Below are 21459 nucleotides of genomic sequence, written 5' to 3'. Positions count from 1 at the left end.
TCTAAAACTTGGAATTAGTTTTGCTTCAACTGAAATAGGTCTCATTATTCCACTGAAAATCATCTGACTTTTTATGCCCTCCACAAGCAAAATATTAAAATATTTTCTCCCTGCAAGGAAACTGCTTACAGATTTTATTGCTGGCTTTGTTTCTTATAAGTACCAGTTCAATAAGGCAAATTGGCCATTAGCGTTTATGCTCTTGGAATAGCTAGGGGGATAAGTATTCCAGTTTGAGGACAAACATTTTAAGGGCACTTCAGTTTGGGTGACAAAAAATTGAACATGAATGTACTTTTCTTCAAGAAATTCCTCTAATAAGAAACAAACCAAACCAAACTTTGAATGTATTTTTTAGATCTTTTTTTCTTGGACCATGAATCGGAGATGCACTTAAGGTACCTAACAAAGGGATTTTAGAAAAATATCTCTGAGCTCTCTCCAGGGGTGTCATGTTGCACCACATTAGTAGGAAATGTTGCTTTGATACTGTAACACCCTTAATAATTCATCCTCATTAACATCAAAAGGGAAAGCAAAAAGGATTAGAAGTGATGAGAGATTTTGAAAGAAAACTGCTATGAACCCCCCCCCCCACCACCACCACCTTTTTCCCCTGTTTTTTTTTATTATATAAGCTATTGGGAGCAAAAGAAAAACTAGTATTTTCTTGAGGAAAATGGAACATTTTGGAGATTCAAGAAAATATTCTGATTTGAAAATAAGTACATAGATATAGACATAAAGTGCTACTCAGCTTTCTTCTGTCCTTGTCTTCATCAGGAGTTATGAACACTTAGCTTTTTTATGATTCATGGCATTCAACATGCAGGACTGGATCCAAGACCTTAATACAAAAGTACTTTGCATACAACATAAGAGCATGGAAGACAATATTATTTGTAATATTTGGAGATTGAAAGGGGATTAATAGTAACCACAAAAAACATAGCCATGTTTGGATGATATATATCTATTTTTAAAGTTTTATATGAAATTTTAATTGATGACAAGGCTGCAGAAAGTTTATTTCATGTTCTCTGGAGCAGGAAGTATTTTTGCCATGGCAGCTTCAAGAAGCTGTTACTAGCTCAACAAAACCTCCTCATCACGGAGTTAATCTGTAGTTCATTTGGAAGGTGTTATTCATTGCATGACACAGGTAGTCATGCAATGACTATCTTACCTCTGTGTTCCACTGTGGATGTGGAAATATGAAATAATGTATTTTCCAATTCTCTCTATAGAGTGCTCACATTAGATCAAAGTTTTGTGAAACTATCAAACTAGTCTCAACAAGAAAAAGCTGATGTATGTGTAACTTCTTTTTTAAAGCCAGCTACTGATAATAAGGATAGTATGTTCATGATCTAAACATGGCTTTTTAACAAGAAGACAGGATTCTGTAGCTTGAAAAGATGTTAATTTCTTCATTCACTCTCAAAACAGTCAAAGACTACAATCAGCAAAGTATTGAAGCACGTGTTTGTGTCCTTTTACTGTTGACAGGACTTCAGGCACTTATAAGTCTTCTGAAATATAAAAGAAGATAAAGCTAAGCATGTCCTGGACTGTTGAGTAGCAGATCTTGGTGAAATGGTGCTAAATCTTGAATACAAGCAGGCCGTCAGATACTGAAAAGTGCACTTAAAAAATGTTTTCGAGATTTTTTAGAAATTCTGAAAGACTTTACACTATCTACCTAGTAAAACTTTTCAATTTAGCGTGTCAACTGAATGCCCAAGCATAGCTCTTTTTGATTTTAGACCATAGGGAATTACACAAATGCATCAATGGAAATTAGTAGGAAAAGTGACTGTTCTTAGACTTAGAAAGTATGGTCAGGAATAATAAAAGGTGCTTACTATCACAAACCTCATAAGAGAATCTCTCTCCTTCTTTCTTCTGCTCAGTGGATTGCAAATCAAAGGCATTAGACAAAGACATGACACATTACAGACAAAGCACAAAGCACATATTCTACAAAATTTTCAGATACAGGCAAAACTTACCAATACATAAAAAAGCAAAGTACAGTCCAATACAAACATTAAAATAAAGCTGGCAACTACAGATTGCAACAAAAAACACCCAGTGCTGGTTGAACTTTACAGATCATTAGCATGTTTCTGTGAAGTAGTGTTAGGTCTTTCTAGTATTGTCAGGACATTAAATAGTTCTTGTAGACTTTTTTTTTTTTTAAAAAAAATTGATTTTCTTTGCAAGCAGAAGTGAAGGCTGTAACTAGGTTGAAAACATGATGCTAATGATCTCTAAGGAACTTTGAATTAACCATGGAACAAATCTGACTCACCTCCTTTCCTCCCATGGACTCAAACATTTTCTCAAGCTGGACTCTTAATTGTTGAATGTTGTTCATCAATATACAGGGCTACAAAGAGAGAACCAAACGTGAGAATGTGCATGTTATGTTCATTTTATGTATGAGTATGTGTATTCACAGCTTCCGGCCTGAAGACCAGTTCTTCAGCAGCCCTACATTCCTGCAGTTGTGTTTCTTGGAGGGATCTCAGGTTCCAGGCCACTGCTGCCTCCCCTTCCTTCTTTAATTCATACTCCTCTTTGCCCAGGCAGCAAACCCACCCAGCCAGTGGCCGCCCATTATGCCCTAAAGACAGTGTTGGCCCACAGGAAACTGAATACCTTCTCCCAACTAGCCGGGCAGTTTTCAGATCCCAGTATTTCATGTCCTGAACCTTATATCCCATGTAGTTGCTAGGCATATTTAATACAATTACATCTGGTGGATTAATGCAAGTAGTACATTATCATCTCTATGAGAGTAGACACAATGATGATCAAATTACTTTGGGAGTGAAAACAGACTGGGGGAAAGGGAATGCTAGATTGCTTTCTAGACCCAGTCTTTGCAAAAAACTGTGACAGCACTGTAACCCGGATAATGGCTGATGCTTAACTATTCGAATAAATCAACGGGTATTTCTGTTAATAACAGAATTATAATTTCAGAAATGTACAATGTACATTGCTCGAAAAGTTGGTGAATTAACTAGGCAATAGAATTTTGTAAACATATTATTTTAGTCTAAAAATCTTGCTATTTAAGCTCATATCTTTAAGGAAGAACACAGAGCCACAGTGTAAAAGACAGCAACTGCTGGATAAATGTAAGGTAAAAAGTAAAACATGGATAAAATTAAGCAGCTTATTACAAAATTATGGAAGAAAAGATCTATTTAGAATTTTGTGTACTCAGAGGACATTATATGCTAGTTTGGTATGGTGCGGGGGAAGCAATAAGACAATACTTGCTAAAAGAGTTCTGGTTGGGCAAGGTCAGTGTGTTCTAGTGCATGATTGGATTAATTTAGACACTGAAGTAATGCGCTTCAATAAAACACATATACTTTTTTCAGACAACAAGAAGGTGATGGAATGATTACAGTGATTGATACTCATTTGTACCTTACTAGTTAAATGCGTGTTCCAATGTAGTGCTGAAACATGGTGCGATTAGATTCTGGTATTCAAAAGATCAATAACATAATTTAGCTTTAATTAGTTCTACATTATTCTCACAGGAATTTGGTGTCAGGGTCCTTCTCAACTGAAGGAAAAAAAAGAAATTTGATCTAACTTCTTAATTCTTACATTACTGCTTCCCAGTAAAGCATGCTATCTGGCCTCCTGCAAAAGACAGCTGGCTTTGTATAATGGTTGGAATACTTGGAATACCATCTCTCTTCCTGTCTCTTGAAAAATCCACAAACCCCACTTCTATCTGTTTATCTATCTTCTATTAATTTACGATCTCTCCTGTGCTCTCTCATTCATTATTCTGGACATATTCATTATTCTGGAAATTATCCGTGGTATCACAAATCAATGATTATGATTTCAGATGGGGGAATAAGTAGCTGAATATAATATCTGTGTTCTTTTGTTCAAAACAAGTGCAAATGCCTTTGGCAATATACTGAAACTACGAGATAAATACTTCATACTGAGGCAGTTTTCAAAGTTTCCTTTGAGGCTAGCTAAGGTTGCTCTTTCAAGCCTAAGCCTACCTTGGCTCAATGGAAAACTTTCTATTGCTGTCAGTAAACAACAGAACCAGAGCCTAAAAATATTCTCATCTTATTATTTCATTATCACCTTTTCCTTCAGAATACTCTTCGCAGCAATTTACAGGAATCAGCCAGCCAGAGGCAACAAGTAAAAGTGAGTGGCAAGTACAATGCATAAACCCAGATTTGTCTGTGAACTCTGACACGAGGTGGAAGATAAGAGGATGTTTTTACATTAGATACATGTCTTTATGAAATGTACCTTTGGTATGCTTTTATTTGAACAGTTTATGTGCATATTTTATAGTGTTTAATAAAAATAGTAGAAGTATTGACTTGAAAAAGAATGCCAAAATCTAACTTTAATCATAAAAGTATTTGTCTTAATCTCTTCTATCAACTCTAATGCAGGAGATGGACTTTTAATATAATTGAGATCATCAGATCAAGTGATCTTTTAAGGTAAAAGTATATATTTCAAAAAGGTAGCTTCTGTTAAAAATAAATGATGTCCCCCAAAGGCATTTGTTATAATACTTTATATTATAATGAGATTAATTCCATCTAAAGCTTTAGTAAAGGTTGGCATACCAGAGTGACCTTCAGAAATCAATCACTCCAACAATTAAAAAAATCCCATTGGACAGGCCAAAAGACTACACAAAGAGTTTGACGTGATGACTTAACACTATGTATTAAAATTAATTTCTTCTAGAAAACAGTAAGCTTTATTTACTATTAGCATTAAATTGAAAGAAATGGAAAAACATCATTACAAAATTTATTTCTTTTTTACATTCTATTTTGAGAAGAGTTATGGCTCATATTGGGTCAAATACAGAGACAGATTATTTTAGATGGAGCTTGGTTTGGACTGATCAACATTAAAGTAGAAGATGTGCAAGGCATTCACCCCTCCATACTGGGGAGACAGCGTTGTGTTCTTTTCAGCTCCGTATTTGCCCTGGAGGTGAGAGGGGTAAGGAATGTGTAGAAGGTATGTCTGTGAAGTTAAAAATGCATGAAAATTTACATCCTGCTAGATTATGGGGAAAAAACCCTGGCAATATGGTGTGCTGGTCTGTCATATATCAGCTGGTATCCAGTGACAGGACGTGTGGGAATGGTTCAAAGCTGCATCAGGGGAGGTTCAGGCTTGACATTAGGAAGCATTTCTTTACCAAGAGGGTGGTCAAACACTGGAACAGGTTTCCTAGAGAGGTGGTTGATGCCCCAAGCCTGTCAGTGTTTAAGAGGCATTTGGACAATGCCCTTAACAACATGGTTTAACTTTTGGTCAGCCCTGAATTGGTCAGGCAGTAGGACTAGATGATCATTGTAGGTCCCTTCCAACTGAAATAGTCTAGTCCAGTCTGTAACTGGCACGTTTCCTAGTGTTTCTACAGCTATAAGACTGATTGTCCTTACACAATGATTGCCAAACTTGGCCTGGTGCTTTTATTCTTTTCAGATGCTGAGAAGATTTAGTACTGCCAGAAGATGTGTGGATATCTACTAAAGTGAGTCTTTTCAATGTGTTTACTGCAAAGGGCCTCAAGGTTGAAAATATCTGGGAAGTGGGAAGTTAAATCTGAGACACGACATATCTGGATAAATAAAAGTCACACTTGTATATAAAACTTCTACTTAAGAATAAAGTTTTCAGTCTGGTATCTTTATTTATTAATTCTATTTTAGACAAAATTGTGTAAAAGGAACAGAGTAGTGTAAGTTTCTCCCAGCAAATACATCTGTGGCCTGAAAAATTAATGTTTAGACTCTTGTAATGTTGCTCATAAGAAGAACAACCAATAATTGATATTTAGCTGCAATAGATGTCTTTCTGAATTCTGTTATTGTGTATATGTTGGTGACCTCTAGATTATGACACTGTCTCACACTACAGAGGGCACTGGCAAGAATGAGCATGTCCTCAAGCCATGCACAGGGATGTGACAAATATAGCTGACATTTGTGTATGAGCTATATAAGGGCTGTACTTTTAAAGGTGGATAGTATGAGGATGGTGCTGCAGTTATTTATCTAATTGTAGATGGATACATCTGTACAACATACTACTAAATATAGCAGACATAGTCCTAAATGTTGCCTGCCTCGGGAGTACTAACTTTGACTGAATATCAATTATACTGAAAAGTCAGTTTACAAGAACAATTTTCCTAGGTCATGTTAAGCTATTGATAATATCTTGATTTGCTTAACCACATCTTTAGTGTCCATATCTCCTTTATTTCTGAATCCATTGCAATCTGATCCTTCATTAGGGAGGCCCTTGTAAGCAGCGAGGCAACAAAATAACATGATTTTCTACTCACTGCCACACGGATAAAGCCCAGAGAGTGAGTGGTAGTAGTAGAAAAGTCAGCACACACTCCCTGCACAGGGAGCAATGACCGCATAAACTCCCTAATGAATAAATTGATAAAGAGGAGCAAGCCAATGCAAAATGAAAACTCAAACAAAAATATTTTCTGCTGTTTGGAAAAAAAGATGAAGATATATTCACCATATTCACCGTTGTATAAGGTGGTTATCCAGGAGTGTGTTTCTGGCTGTCTTGTAAATTTTTTTCTACTTTAATACTGAAATTGTTAACTAGGATTCTTAACTAATTCTGCCTATTCCAACTTTTACACAGCAATGTAAGCAGCCATGAAAACATGCTGACCTTATAAAAAAAAAAAAAGCAAAACAAAAATCCCTTCCTCCATTCATGCTTTTTCTCAAAGACAAAAGTGATTACATTCTCAAAAAGTACAGTAAGTCATTTAAAGGTAATTTCTGAGGCAGAAACAAACCACAGCTTTTTACTCACCACATTTTCTTTATCACAATATGCGCTGAAGTAATTTGAAATAATAACAGCATACTGAAGAAGCACTTTGTTGATAGTCTAGGAGAGGAGAATAATCTTTTAAATGGTAAATTTTGTCATGTAAAAAAAATAATTAAAAAAAAGACAAAAAGCAGGTTTATATAAATTATAGATTTTACAGGTGCTTACACCTTCAGTACCTAGTATTCTTTTAGATATAATGTAAACAACCCTGTGAGCACATTTTCAAATCCCTGCACAACAGATGGTCGGTTGTTCTTAATGGAATGTAATCTTCAATAGCAGAGAGACTTTAATTTTAGTGATACCGGTTTTGAGAAGCATTGAGAGCTCTACTCCTCACAATGTCTACATACTTAATGGAACAGTAGCAAGCTCAAAAGATCCTCTAGGGTGACAATGTATAGATTAAAAATATAATGGAAAAATAAGACCAAGGGACCACTGTTCAAAGCCTGGCAATATGAGCTTACCTTACAATAATCATGTAAATGGGAACCTTGTATGCAAATGGAAAACTGTTGCAACTCAAGAACAGGAATAAATGTACATATGAACTTTTTTAAAGCCATCAGGACTATAATGGAAATCTAAATTTTGTGAGGAAATGTTACAATCCAAATAGAAAGCTGGTCTAACAAGGCTGAGTTTATCAAACAGCAGATGAATAAGAACTGCCACCTCAGGGCTTCAACCAACAATAGTTTATTGCCATACCTTGAATTTTTACTTCCCTTGCACTGACTAATTAGATAATTGCATTTCACTGAATTGCTCCATTAACAGAATTGTAATCAGTGCTTAGCAAGAGTAATAATTGGTTGTATAACATATATAAATATGAAAACTGAGAGAGGATAGAACTTCTCAAACTGGTAAGCGATTTTGACAAAGTAGATGAAAAACAGTCTTAAGCCACGGACAGCGTGTCTTTCTAAGGATCCCAGTCAGAGATAGAAGAGATTGATTCTAAACAACATTGGAATTACCTTTTAAGTACATGGCAACACAATGTCACTCTCTCTAAAGCTTAGTTGAGATGCATTGATTTTAATTTACCTTTGCAAATCTTCTCATTAAATGAGATAGTGCTTCTGGATTAGGACACTCCAGTTTCCTAATAATCTCAAAGCTTTGATTGAGCTGTGTGAAGACATCAACCACAGAACAAGAGAAGAGGGCATGGTCTGATGTTTGCTGAAACTAGAGAGAACCATTCAAATGAGTTAATACTTGTTCAGAGATCAAAACTGTGTTAACTGATTTTCTTACACTTGAAATTCTTCCTAGAGTCATAAAAAGTAATAAATAAAAACTGAATTTAAACAAAAAGTCTCACTGATAATATGGAGAAATGTGGTTTTTCACATTTCTTTTACTTTCAAACCTCTTAAAAATAAAAACGATATTTTCTTTCATGACATCAGTATCACGTCAGAGTTTAGTGAAAAGTCTGAAGTCTATGGGGAATTTAGGCAGATGAAATTAGAGCAGGAATTTGTCCATAGGGTTATCTTCCAAGAACTGTTACTGACTACGTATCTTGTGAGGTCTAACAAGAATATTGTAGGACCAAATATACTTCTGGTTTTGCAATACTAAATAGCTGTCTTAATACTTTCTCTATTCTTTTCTTTAAAAAGTAAAGGCTCACCCCATCTTTTTTGTCTCTTTCTAGTGCTCCATGAAGAAATTCCATTGAGACATCCTCATTTTCATCCAGCCACTGAATGACAAATGGTTCAAACCACCTGAAATTTAAAAACAATTTTGTAAAGTAAAGTAAGTACATTTCATGAAGATTCTGAGAGATGCCATACCACCCAGCAGTTTGGCATCTTGTGTCTTCACATCTGTTCTAGTTGCTAAAAAGTCTGTCATCCTAGAAGACTTTTTGTCACCAAAGACATTGTGGCTACCAAGAGGTCTTTCAGGCTTCAGTTTCACAGTACTATGATGTAAAATTAGCAGTAGCCATCAGACAAATGTGTCCATGTTTTGCAGGGGATCATATTCTGCACATTTTTTTTTATTTTAGTACGTGTCTTTTATCAATATTGGTTCTTTGTTAACATTTATTTTTTATTTATATGTGAAATAACTTGGAGAAGACTTTGCTTTAATAAAACATCAGCTGTGCTTTATTTTTCTTTAGTTTATTTTAAAAAGTTTTAAACAATAACAGGCCCCAAACCATCTTGGCAAATCAGCAGACTTGCAGAAGATTAAGGAATGAGATTAAGCCTAGCTCATATAAAAGGACAGGATTGAATGTATCAATTGCAGGAGGAAAGGCAAAAATTAAAACAGCAGCTGAATATTAACCAATGCAATAGAATAATTTCAGTAGTATATCCCATTAGCATTGTATCTTTATCCATATTTGGGTATGAAACAAATGCAGGGGCCTATAACTAATACTGCTGCTTTTCCCACATTTCATACCTTTCTCAGGCATTTTCTGACCAAAGTATTTTGTCATCTATGGACAGCTGCAGTTACAACAGCTGGATGAAGAGTCCTGTGAAACAGCTAATAGCACTTTTAATACCCGGACTATTTCATTTGAGACAATGAAGAATTAGAGAGGAGGAAGTGCGAAAAGTAAGGAGTTGACAGTGCTACACGCCTTGAGATCTTGCACAAACTTGAGCACGGATATTTGACGAAAATAATCCTTGCACCAAGCCCAAACTGATGGGAGACTTCCCTATACACTACTTACAGAGAGTACTCAGGCACTGCATCCTTGAAAGCAGAGAGTTCTCGCACATATTCATTATAAAACCATTTCACTTTGAAGTGCAAATTCATATAATCTGTGCTTTTGCATAACCGCTGCTTTTCATGTTCTGTAATAGAATGAGTTGAAATAAAAGCATTTAATAGCATTCTAACATAAATAACATTCTTGTGCCTCAATGCACTAGTGACATAATAATACAGTACTTGCATTTTAAAGCACAATTGGTCTGATTTTTTTAGAGGTAGTAGTATCCACAGTTTCAATCTTCACATTCTGAGTACCCTTAGGAAAACCAAACCAAAACAAAGACTAGACCACAAGTTAGGCTTTTCAACTCTCTTCACTGCAGTGAAGAAAACCCACAAACTTGCTGACTCCCTGTTCTTTAGATGCTTCTTTGGTTGTTACAAAATAGTTAAGAAGCTGTGTCAGATGTCAAGTTATAAAAGACAACTATATCTGTGGAGTAGCCAAATGAAGTAATGACTATAAATGCCAGTCCTATATGAATCTGTGAAACCTGCGTTAGCAAATGGGCTGCATTTATCACATATAGTTAAGAAAGAGGACACAACTCCACAGCTCTACAACCATCTGATTTGTACATGGAACAAGTAGAAAAGCTGTTTTAATAAAGTGTTTTTGAAGTTTTTCAAATGGGCTTCTCCACCTTCTCAGTATCCTCCTGTTTTCAACATAATGGATATATGGATGATCATGGATGGCAGAAGTCATGGAGCCACCTGTAACCACTTTCTGCATTCTTAAAGTCTGATTTAATTGGTTTAGAACAAATGTCCATCTTTGTTCCAGGATTATGATCCTTATTTTAACTTATCTGCAATGCTCTGCAGTCTTTCTCATCCAGTCACAGCTCCATTCTCTCACTCCATTAGCTAACAGGCACTTTATCCTTGCTCAAATCTTTCATTTCCTTCTCCCACAGCAGGAAACCATGGGTCCCCACAAATCTCAGGCAGAGTAATCCTTCCTTCACTTACGGCTCACAGCTTCCTAAAATCTCCACAGATCTCATCTGTTTGACATGTCATGTCACTTGCACATTCTTCCTTAAGCAAAAGACTAATCTCTTTTCCCAGCTCCCTTAAAAAGTGACCTAATACAGATGCTCAGCAGGAATTATGTTCTTGTGTAAATCGTAAGTATTGACATAAAACCTCCTTTTTGCCCCTTACTTCTGCTTGCATCATAACATAATATTACACAAATTTTTCATATATACTTGGATGTGAACCTGATTTTATATAACAGTGGGAGCATCCCATCCACTGTCATACACATGCATGAATATACCAGTCAGTTCTCTGCCAGTGCAAATTCACTGTGAAATACACATTCTGTGTTTTTTAGATCTGACCAGGTACATTAACAGGAAATTTTTAGTTTTATTATGATGCCAAATCAACAGTCTAGTAATATCACTGTGCCATACAAGAAATAAATGTTTCAGAAGCATATTATTATGCAGTGAATTACTAAGTTTTGTGGGAATCAGCTTATGAAGTGCCCCTGTAGGCTCTTATTGCCTTTTTAGCATTGTGTTAGCATTTTCACCTTCAGTGCCTTTTCATCACGCTCCAGAAAAATCAGTAAATCAGTTTCTGTCTAAATGTTGCATTTGTTCATGCCCAATTGCTACTTGAGAGTACTACAAATTCTCCCTAGCATAATTATGATTGGTTACTAGCCTTAAACAGAACCACAAAGAGTAAAATTTATGCATGCTGTCATGGTTCTTACTTTCTACAGACCTGTGGAATCTTATTTTTTTATTCTGGTAGCAGTTTTTCCACAATCTATTATTGTAGACAGCTAGATGACCAAACATTTGCTCAGTAAAAGGTCATTCTTACAAGTGATAACAGTCTTTGACTAAGAACAATTCTCTTATTACTATCAAATTTACTGCACATCTACTGCTTAAGTCATTATTAAGAAAAATCTGTCTTCTATTACATCTCAGTAGAATGGAATTTCTGAAATGAATAGCATTTTTTCATTCAAGTGTTGCATGAATGGGTTATTAGATTATACAATGCAACTTAAGAATGTCTCCTATAGTAGCACAAACCAAGCAAATGTTTATTTCAGTTTTAGAAATGAGCTGCTGCCAACGATGGGCAAACTTGTCCAGGAGGGTACAACTTATACAGTACCATTCATTTATATTTTCTCTTTTAAGTTAAGATCTAAATTATAACACATTAGAAACGGGCACAAAAGTCATTCATGAATAATTGAGTTTTTTCTCCAGGCTATTATACCTTGGAAAGAATATTTCAAAAGAATCTCGTAGGATATTACTTATAGCTACATGTAAGTGAAAAATGCATCCTTAATTCCTAATATTAACCTAGGAGAACATTAGAAAATACTTGACATGATCTGCAAAGTCATTTTGTCACCCTGCATATTACCTCTTCAGTCTGTATAAACCAAATAACAGAGAAAACAGGTGCCCATATGAGTTAGGCCATGACCATTTTAACTGGATGATATCAGATGGGTTTATCCATAGTAACCATGGATTTCGGTTAGGAAACATAGGAACGTCACTGCAGGCATTTTAAATTTAAATTAAGACCCATGGGTTACTCTCCTAATTTCTGAAAAACTTGCGCAAGTTAATGAAAATGTGAGACAACACAGGATATATGTATGCACTTTGGAGATCTGTGTCCTTTTTCCTTGAAGGACAGCTGGCACCATGTTTTCCTACAGATATACACATATATCAATTTTGGACTTCCTGGAAGACAGATGTAGTAGCTGCACAATACAACTCTTTCTAAAAAAGTCCACTCTTGCTTTGCAAAATTATTATAATGCTGAGTCAGCCTTGAAGTAAACCTGCCAATTGTATGCTGTGCAAATGCACTCATCAGAGATTATAATAGACCTTTCTCATAACTGATTCTAGATAAACGGAATCTCCAGTATGGTAAACATAGTATTATTAATCTTTTTTTTGTGCTGCTACTTTTATGAAATGTTCCTTGTAGTGCAGCATATTTTTATAAGCATCTATTAATCTACTGAGTTTCATAACAAGGACATTTGCTGTTGCCATTAGTGATAGTGGCACATTATTCTATATTAGTGTATCATGAATCCGTGAAAGAAATACTGATAAGATTTCCGTAAACTGTAAAATCTGGAAACTGTAATCTGTGTGTATGGGTCACTTTAGCTGCTTTTATCTATCGCAGTTCCAGTAAGAGCATCTTTTTTATATTTTTGATTGCACTGTGGGTTTTTTTAATATCTCCTCAGGGATAATGCTCTAATGTACATACGCTTTCCACAGCTTTGCAGTAATAGACATTGTAGCTGCAACTACAACGAAAACTGTATAGAGTTGTTCCATCTCAGTTGTACAAATTACAATTCCAGTAACACCTTTATGAAGACTTCCAGTAAGCAAAAGCACTGAGGAAGAAAAAAAAAATTTTCAGCTCAGGTGCTGTTTGTGTAACCAAGAAAGAAGAGAGATTTTTTTTAAAAGACTATTATGTGGAATGCATTAATATATGCAGATGTGTTTGGTGTGTGAAATCAGCCACTGACCTGGTGACACTGTATCTAGCAAATAATCTAATTGCAGACCATTGTTCTTTTATGGAAAAATGTAGAGACACATTGTAGGAAGGACTATAATCCAAGCTACTTTCCTCACCAGCCTGTGACCAAACAGCAATACTTTGGAATCATGTTTGATTTCTTGCTCATTTTCCCAGCAATTGCTAAAGAAAGCTGAGAAGGTTTTCTTAAAGCAGCAAACAAAAAGAAACTGCGATACAACTGTTATGTTGTGGTCTGATGTTGGTAGCATCATGGTATTTTGTCAATAAAGTCATAATGATGACTTACTAAGCAGAAACATCTACATGACACTAAAGACATAAAGCCATTTAACAAACTGGAATAGAATCCCATTCACTACAGAATCCTTTTTCCTTTTTAACCTTGGGGCAATAACATCACTCTGAGTATCCATGTAATTTTTGATAAGTATTAGTTACTAAAAAAGGAAAAAAGGGTAATCTAACAACCTTCATAAAAGATGAATGTTTTAAATATTCAGGTAAACAATTTGATATTTTGTTCAAATCTAATTTTCCCTTATTTGGGTACAAAAGCTGAGAGCAATTCTTTTTTTTTTTTTTCTACAGCAGTTTCCCAGCCAATGTTTTTTGTAACAACATACAGTTAAACTGCTTGAAGGATTCTAATGAGGTGGCTTTGAAGAATATTTCAAATCCTTATGAACAAGAACTGCAAGAAGGAAATTTGTCTGTAAATGTAAACAAATTGACATAAATATATATGAATAGCTAACAAAAAAAAAAAGCTCGTCCAGTTTCCAGGCTTTAAAGATAACGTTTCAGAGATGAATAGTTACTACAAAGAATATTTATGTGTAGCAAATTAATTATATCAGTTGGTTTGACTGTTACATACCTGCTATTGCACTACAGTTCATTAAAATGGAAATGATTGAGACTAAGCATAAGGGAATTGTGTTTGGATTAACTGCAAAATTTTCCATCAAAACTCAGATGCTATTTTCAACCATTGTGACACAATTCCATATTATTTGCTACTGCAAATTGGTAATTACCTACCAATCATTCTACAGACTACCAGCTGCATATTTTGTCTATTCCTTTCAGAACTGCTGTTTCAGAAAACCTGCTATTTCCAAACTTTCAGTTGTATAATTGGGAAGTATATGCATGGTACAAACGGAGTATGGCTAGTGGAAGAAGAGCTCTTAAGGAAGACCTATGAGGAATGATATTGATTATGAATTGGTATTCCTCCCTCTGAACCACTGTGGAAACATTACACCAGTATGATGCACCTGTGTTTTGGGTACTTAATCCCAATGCAATTTCCCTACAGTACAGGAGTTGGTTGCTATGCCATTGCCTCTTTTAATGTGGGTATTATGCTTATAGTGCTCTAGACTCAATCCCTGTGCCACGGAAATGAAATGGAAGACTCTAATTGAATGTAACACATTGAATCAGGCTACAAATGAAGAAAAATGTGAACTCAAAGAAAGTTCATAACCGATTTAGAAGGAAACATTACATTCTACTAGACATTTCATCCCAGGATTCTTCTACTTCGCTAAAGGCAATGGAAGTCACTGGTTATTAACTGAAATACAGAGCAGGACACAGTTAATTGATGATTACGTATAATTTACATTGATTTTGATAATGTGAAATACTACTGGTCTTTCTGAAAGGGCTCTTTGTGTCAAGACAAATATAATAAACTGAAAAACTTCTGCTATTACCTCCTTTTTTGGATTGCACTTACAACTGATTTACAACTAAAACCACCTCTAATTCTCCTTTTAAAAATAAATTGTGTCTCTCATAAAAGACTTCTACGTATTCAATCTTTTCTCTGCATTTTCTTGGAAATTTTCATCAAAATACCTTTGAACACTTCACAAACATAAAGGATTACACCTTGAACATCTCTGTGGGGTGATTATATTCACATTTTACAAATGGGAAACTGAGGTATAGGGAGATCAAGTGAATTTACTAAGGCAACATACATAAATTATGAAAGGCAGTGTAGATCTTGTTCAAAGATTTCTTAACCAGAGAGTCATATTTCTTCTCAGAACAGAGACCAGGGAAGGAAGGCAGACTGTCTCATTCTGAATTGTGAGAAAAAATGGATTTACTGTTCTTTTTTGTCTTCTTGCCTGCAGTGGAAGTGGGCTAATCAGTCCTTGACTTAATGCAGTGCACTTTAAAAGCTGATATGACATTGCCCTTTATATTCAAGGAGGAGCTCTCAAAGCGAGAGGCCATTTGCTCAGAATGCTCTGCTTTGCTTCACGTTTCACAGCAGGTACAAGTCAGTTCAAGGCCACCTGCTCAGCATCTGAAAAGGCAGAGCTGTACATTACTTTCTAGGAGAGGTATACTGCTTGTGGGAACTTCAAGGGCGTCAAATATCAATGTTACATACTATCTAAGAGATGCAACATGTACTGTCATAAGGGATCTGTGAATCTGCTGCAAACAACCCTGTTTTCTACTACAGAACATTGCATTTGCCATTTTTTACCTACTGTGTTATATTGCCTAAACATTTCAAATTACTTTAGGTAAATTAACTTTGATATCTTCTTAACATTACTGAGTTGGTTTTTTTACTTCTTTTGGAAAATTAGCATATTAGTCTCATCAATTAATTACTACTTCACAGCCAAATACTTCCAGAAAAGTTCCAGAAAAGTGGATGGGTATATCACCAACAGGACAACTGAAGATGCAAGATATGCAGCTTGATTAAGCATAAACTTTCTCTGTCCTGCTTGCAACTAAGACAAAGAAAAATGCCAGTACAACAGATAATTTAATAGGATCAACCTCAGTATAGCTTTTACCCTTCAATATCACATCAGAGAGAAATTTATGTACCATGAAAGCTAACAGATCAATACTATTCAAAGAACAAACACTGTCTTTGGATATACATGGCTACTATTGATTACAGAAGGAAATAAGCATTTCCTTCCAAGGACTGAAAAAATCTGAACTGTGCTTTTTTACTGTTAGTGGAATTCTTGCTTCACACATGAATTGACAATGGAAAGCCTAAGGAAATGCAGGCTATAAATGGAGCAGAAGAAATGGTCCATCCTATATGATATGAGATCATAGTATCATAGAATCATAGAATCAGAATGCTTTGGGTTGGAAGGGACCTCTAGAGGTCATCTAGCCCAACCCCCCTGCAGTCAGCAGGGACAGCTTTAACCAGATCAGGTTGCTCAGAGCCCCATCCAACCTGACCTGGAATGTTTCCAGGGGTGGGGCCTCCACTACCTCTCTGGGCAACCTGTTCCAGTGCTTCACCACCCTCATTGTAAAAAATTTCTTCCTTATGTCTAGTCTAAATCTATTCTTCTTTAGTTTAAACCCCTTACTCCTTGTCCTGTCACAACAGGCCTTGCTAAAAAGATTCTCCTCATCCTTCCTGTAGGCCCCCTTTAAGTACTGAAAGGTCGCAATAAGGTCTCCCTGCAGCCTTCTCTTCTCCAGGCTGAACAACCCCAACTCTCTCAGCCTGGCCTCATAGGAGAGGTGCTCCAGCCCTCGGACCATTTCTGTGGCCCTCCTCTGGACCCGCTCCAACAGTTCCATGTCCTTCTTGTGCTGAGAGCTCCAGAGCTGGATGCAGTACTCCAAGTGAGGTCTCACCAGAGTAGAGCAGAGGGGCAGAATCCCCCCCTCGACCTGCTGGCCATGCTTCTTTTGATGCAGCCCAGGATTCGGTTGGCCTTCTGGGCTGCAAATGCACATTGCCGGCTCATGTCCAGCTTTTCATCCACCAGTACCCCCAAGTCCTTCTCCACAGGGCTGCTCTCAATCCCTTCATCCCCCAGCCTGTATTGATATCGGGGGTTGCCCCGGCCCAGGTGCAGGACCTTGCATTTGGCCTTGTTGAACCTCATGAGGTTCACAGAGGCCCACCTCTCTAGCTTGTCCAGGTCCCTTTGGATAACATCTTGTCCTCCTGGCGTGTCAACTGCACCACTCAGCTTGGTGTCGTCTGCAAACTTGCTGAGGGTGCACTCGATCCCACTGTCTATGTCATTGACGAAGATGTTAAACAGCACCGGTCCTAGTACAGACCCCTGAGGGACTCCACTTGTCACTGGTCTCCATGTGGACATCAAGCCATTGACCGCGACCCTCTGGAAGTGACCATCCAGCCAATTCCTTATCCATCAAACAGTCCACCCATCAAACCCATATCTCTCCAATTTAGAAAGAACGATGTTGTGGGGGACCGTGTTGAACGCTTTACAGAAATCCAAGTAGATGACACCCATTGCTTTTCCCTTGCCTGCTGATGCAGTCATTCCTTCACAAAAAGCCACTAGGTTGGTCAGGCAGGACTTGCCCTTGGTGAAGCTGTGCTGGCTGTCTCAAATCACCTCCCTGTCCTCCATGTGCTTGAGCATATTTTCTAGGAGGATCTGCTCCATGATCTTCCCAGGCACAGAGGTGAGGCTGACAAGTCGGTAGTTCCTAGGGTCTTCCTTTCTTCCCTTTTTAAAAATGGGCACAACATTTTCCTTCTTCCAGTCAGCAGGGACTTCACCTGACTGCCATGACTTTTCAAATATCATGGAGAGTGGCTTGGCAACTACATCAGCCAATTCCCTCAGGACTCTGGGATGCATCTCATCAGGTCCCATAGACTTGTGTACATTGAGGTTCTTCAGGTGGTCTCGAACCTGATCTTCCCTTACAGTGGGAGGGGCTTTACCCCCCTGTTCCCCATTTTTTGGTGCATCGATTTGGGAGGGGTGAGGAGAGAGGTTGCTGCTGTAGACTGAGGCAAGGAAGTTGTTGAGTACCTCAGCGTTCTCCTCGTCTGTTGATATAAGTTCACCTTTCTTGTTCATCGGGGGGGTATGCTTTCTTTAACCTTCCTTTTCTGGTTGACATACCTGTAGAAGCCCTCCTTGTTATTCTTTACGTCCCTTGCCAAATTCAGCTCCGTCCTCACCTTGGCCTTCCTGACCTCCTCCCTACACAACCGGGCTGTTTCCCTGTATTCCCTCCAGGACACCTGTCCCTGCTTCCACTGCCTGTGCAGTTCCCTCTTGCTCTTTAGTTTGACCAGCATGTCTCAACTCAGCCATGCTGGTCTCTTCCCTTCCTTGCCTCATTTCTTACACCTGGGGACTGATAGCTCTTGTGCCTTATGGAAGGTGTCCTTAAAGATCTGCCAGCTCTGTTCCATTCCCCTGTCCCTGAGGACCGTTTCCCAGGGTGTCTGTCTGACTAACTCCTTGAAGAGCTGGAAGTTTGCTTTCCTAAAGTCTAGGGTCCTGACTACACTCCTCACTTCTCCCATGTCCCTCAGGAGTGTGAACTCCACCAATGCATGATCACTGCAGGCCAGGCTGCCTCCAGTCTTGACATCACCAATGAGCTCGCTTGCATTGGTGACCATCAGATCCAGTATTGCATCCCCTCAGGTAGGAGCGTCTATTACCTGGCTTAGGAAGTGATCCTCAATGCATTCTAGGAATCTCCTGGATTGCCTACAGCTCGCCGTGTTGCTTTTCCGGCAAATGTCGGGTAGTTGAAGTCCCCCAGCAGGACAAGAGTCTGCAAGCACGAAGCCTCCTAGAGCTGGAGGAAGAAGGCTGCATCAGCAGGCTCCCCTTGATCAGGTGGCCTGTAGTAGACACCAACCACAAGGTTCCCTTTGTTGCCTCTGTCTCTGATTCTTACCCATAAGCTTTCAACCTGCTCGTGGCTATTCTTCAGGGTCAGCTCTTCACACTGTATCGATTTCTTTATGTAGAGGGCAAGGCCTCCGCCCCTCCTTCCTTGCCTGTCCCCTCTGAACAGCCTGTAGCCATCGATAGCCACATTCCAGTCGTGAGATTCGTCCCACCATGTTTTGGTTATGGCAATCAGGTCGTAGCTTTCTAGTAGCACAGCAGCTTCCAACTCCTGTTTGTTCCCCATGCTGTGTGTGTTCATGTAGAGGCATTTCATCTGGGCTGTTGGCCGTGTCACCTTCTTAGTGGAACATCCCTTGTTTCCCTTGGGGTGTTTCACAAAGGTTTCCTTGTGAGCTCTAACTATCTCAGGAGCCCCCGGCTCATCTCTGCAAGACTTCCACTGTGTTGCAGTGTCCCCAGCACGCCTCTGGGCAACAGGCTGAGGGCTCACAGCAGCACCCCGTCCCTCTAACCATTGTGTACCATCTCACAGCTTGTCACAGGCAAGCCTGATATATTCCCCCTCTCCCTTCACATCTAGTTTAAAGCCCTGTCAATGAGCCCCACAAGCTCCTGAGCAAAGATCCTCTTCCCCCTTTGAGAAAGGTGGCTCCCATTTGTTGCCAGCAACCCTGATACCATGTAGGCTGTCCCATTGTCGAAGAACCCAAAGTTGTGACGGTGGCACCAGCCATGGAGCCATGTGTTAAGAGATTGGATCTTCCTGTTCCTACCAATGTCACCTCCCACAACTGGAAGGAGGGAGGAAAAGATAACCTGTGCCCCAGATTCCCTCACTAACTGTCCCAAGGCCCTGAAGTCTCTTTTAATCACCCTTGGGCTGTGCACTGCAACTTCGCCACCACCCACGTGGAAGAGCAGTAAGGGGTAGTAGTCCGAGGGCCATACCAGGCTGGGAAGTCTCCTGGTGATATCTCTGACCTGGGCTCCTGGCAGGGAGCAGACTTCCCTATGAGGAGGGTCCACCTGGCATATTGGACCCTCTGTTCCCCTCAGAAGGGAGTCTTCTACAACTATGACCCATCTTTTTTCTTCCTTGTGGAGGCGGTAGTAATATGGGAGGTAGGTCTTTCTGGTCTTGGCGACTCCTCTGGTGTAGATGGATCGACGCCCACATCATCCACTGACTGGTCCTCCACATCTAGAGCCTCATACCTATTGTGCAGAGGCACCTGGGGGGTCGTCGTGGGCAAGGAAAGGGTTCACTTGCTGCCCTGATTGTGGACTTGTTTCCACTCACCGCTTCCTCCTAAGACTCTGCCTACGTCCTGGTGGGGGGAGGATACTGGCTTCCTTCAGTCACAGGCTTTTTCTGGAGGCTGTCCCTGGTCAGGTTTCCAGGGGCTCAGAGCGTGGTTCCGCCTGCCTATCTCTTGCTCAGACTCCCTGATGCTCTGTAGCCTGTCTACTTCCTCCCTTAGCCGAGTAGATAGTCCACTTGGTCACAACGCAGATCCTTGATGATGATTAAAGATCCTTGATGACGATTAAAGCCCTGGTTCTGAAGAATATGATGGAAGTCTCAAATACTTTGTACTGAAGCTTCAACATCTATTCAAAGTAATCACATAATCAAAGTAATAAAACAGGAAAAGAAATGCTGGTATATGAATCCAGTTTACATTGATTTTGGCTTTGATAAATCTCTAATATATATAAAAATAGCAAAATAAAGAATGAATGTACATGCTTTGTGGAAAGCACTGCTTCTCAGAAAATGTTATCACAGAATTAAATGCTATATTTTAATGCTTGAATATGGGAGGAAAAAGCTAATAAAGGTAATAAAGGCAGCCTTCATTGTATTGGGTCTTAACTGCTGAATACTCAACTTTGCATCTTCAGTGTTATTTTTAAGAGAGGTTACTTTCATTTACTTATTGTTTCATTTTTTTAAAATGTATCTTTCCATGAAGGAAACATTTAGACCTCATTCTCTGCTCTTTGGCTTGTCACAAGAGCACAAAGTGAGCATAAAACATTACCAAATAGGCATGGTAGCATTTTATAAGCAATTAGTAGAATGAGGTACAAACATGAATAATCAGGCAGCAAGATAAATGTGTGGCTTTAATAATTACTTGTGTTGTATCTGGATCTGCCTGTAAAGCAGAAGCAAAGGCAAAACCACAGAGGTGTTCTCTAATTGTTACCCAGTAAATTGCACTTAAGGCTTATTAAAAGATAATGTGCAAACAAGCATTTTTAATGGATTTATCCTATTCTCCTGGGGGCGCTGGGACCAGTAACAAATGTTTAGTTTAGAAATAATGCACTTGCCTGTAAGGGGAAATTTACCTGTGTCTCTATAGGAGAAAAAAGACACTAGTGTATCTCTGTATGTGGAAAAGTCCTGAAAGTAAAAGACTGAGTCTTCAACTTAATGAAACAGAGGCTGGGAGAAGAACAGTTGTTTGCTGTATGAGGAAAGCTTTTACAAAGTGCCTTAGTGTGAAGTTTAAGAATAGGCAGGATTAAA

General features: G+C 38.5%; 1 protein-coding gene across 2 annotated transcripts in view; it reads right to left on the bottom strand.

Annotated features, from left to right (window-relative positions):
• UNC13C (unc-13 homolog C) overlaps positions 1–21459 on the bottom strand; it is a 196520-nt gene that overhangs the window by 36997 nt on the left and 138064 nt on the right. For both annotated transcript variants that reach the window (XM_075713782.1, XM_075713781.1), the window contains 5 exons: positions 9632–9758; positions 8561–8657; positions 7966–8109; positions 6886–6963; positions 2315–2392 (listed from right to left, as the gene is read on the bottom strand). In XM_075713782.1, coding sequence (XP_075569897.1) covers positions 2315–2392; positions 6886–6963; positions 7966–8109; positions 8561–8657; positions 9632–9758 — 524 coding nt within the window. The remainder of the gene's footprint in view (positions 1–2314; positions 2393–6885; positions 6964–7965; positions 8110–8560; positions 8658–9631; positions 9759–21459) is intronic.

Source organism: Pelecanus crispus, chromosome 7, assembly GCF_030463565.1.
Source record: "Pelecanus crispus isolate bPelCri1 chromosome 7, bPelCri1.pri, whole genome shotgun sequence".
Taxonomy (NCBI): domain Eukaryota; kingdom Metazoa; phylum Chordata; class Aves; order Pelecaniformes; family Pelecanidae; genus Pelecanus; species Pelecanus crispus.
Note: the sequence above shows the minus strand (reverse complement) of the source record. Positions and strands in the feature narration are given on the sequence as shown.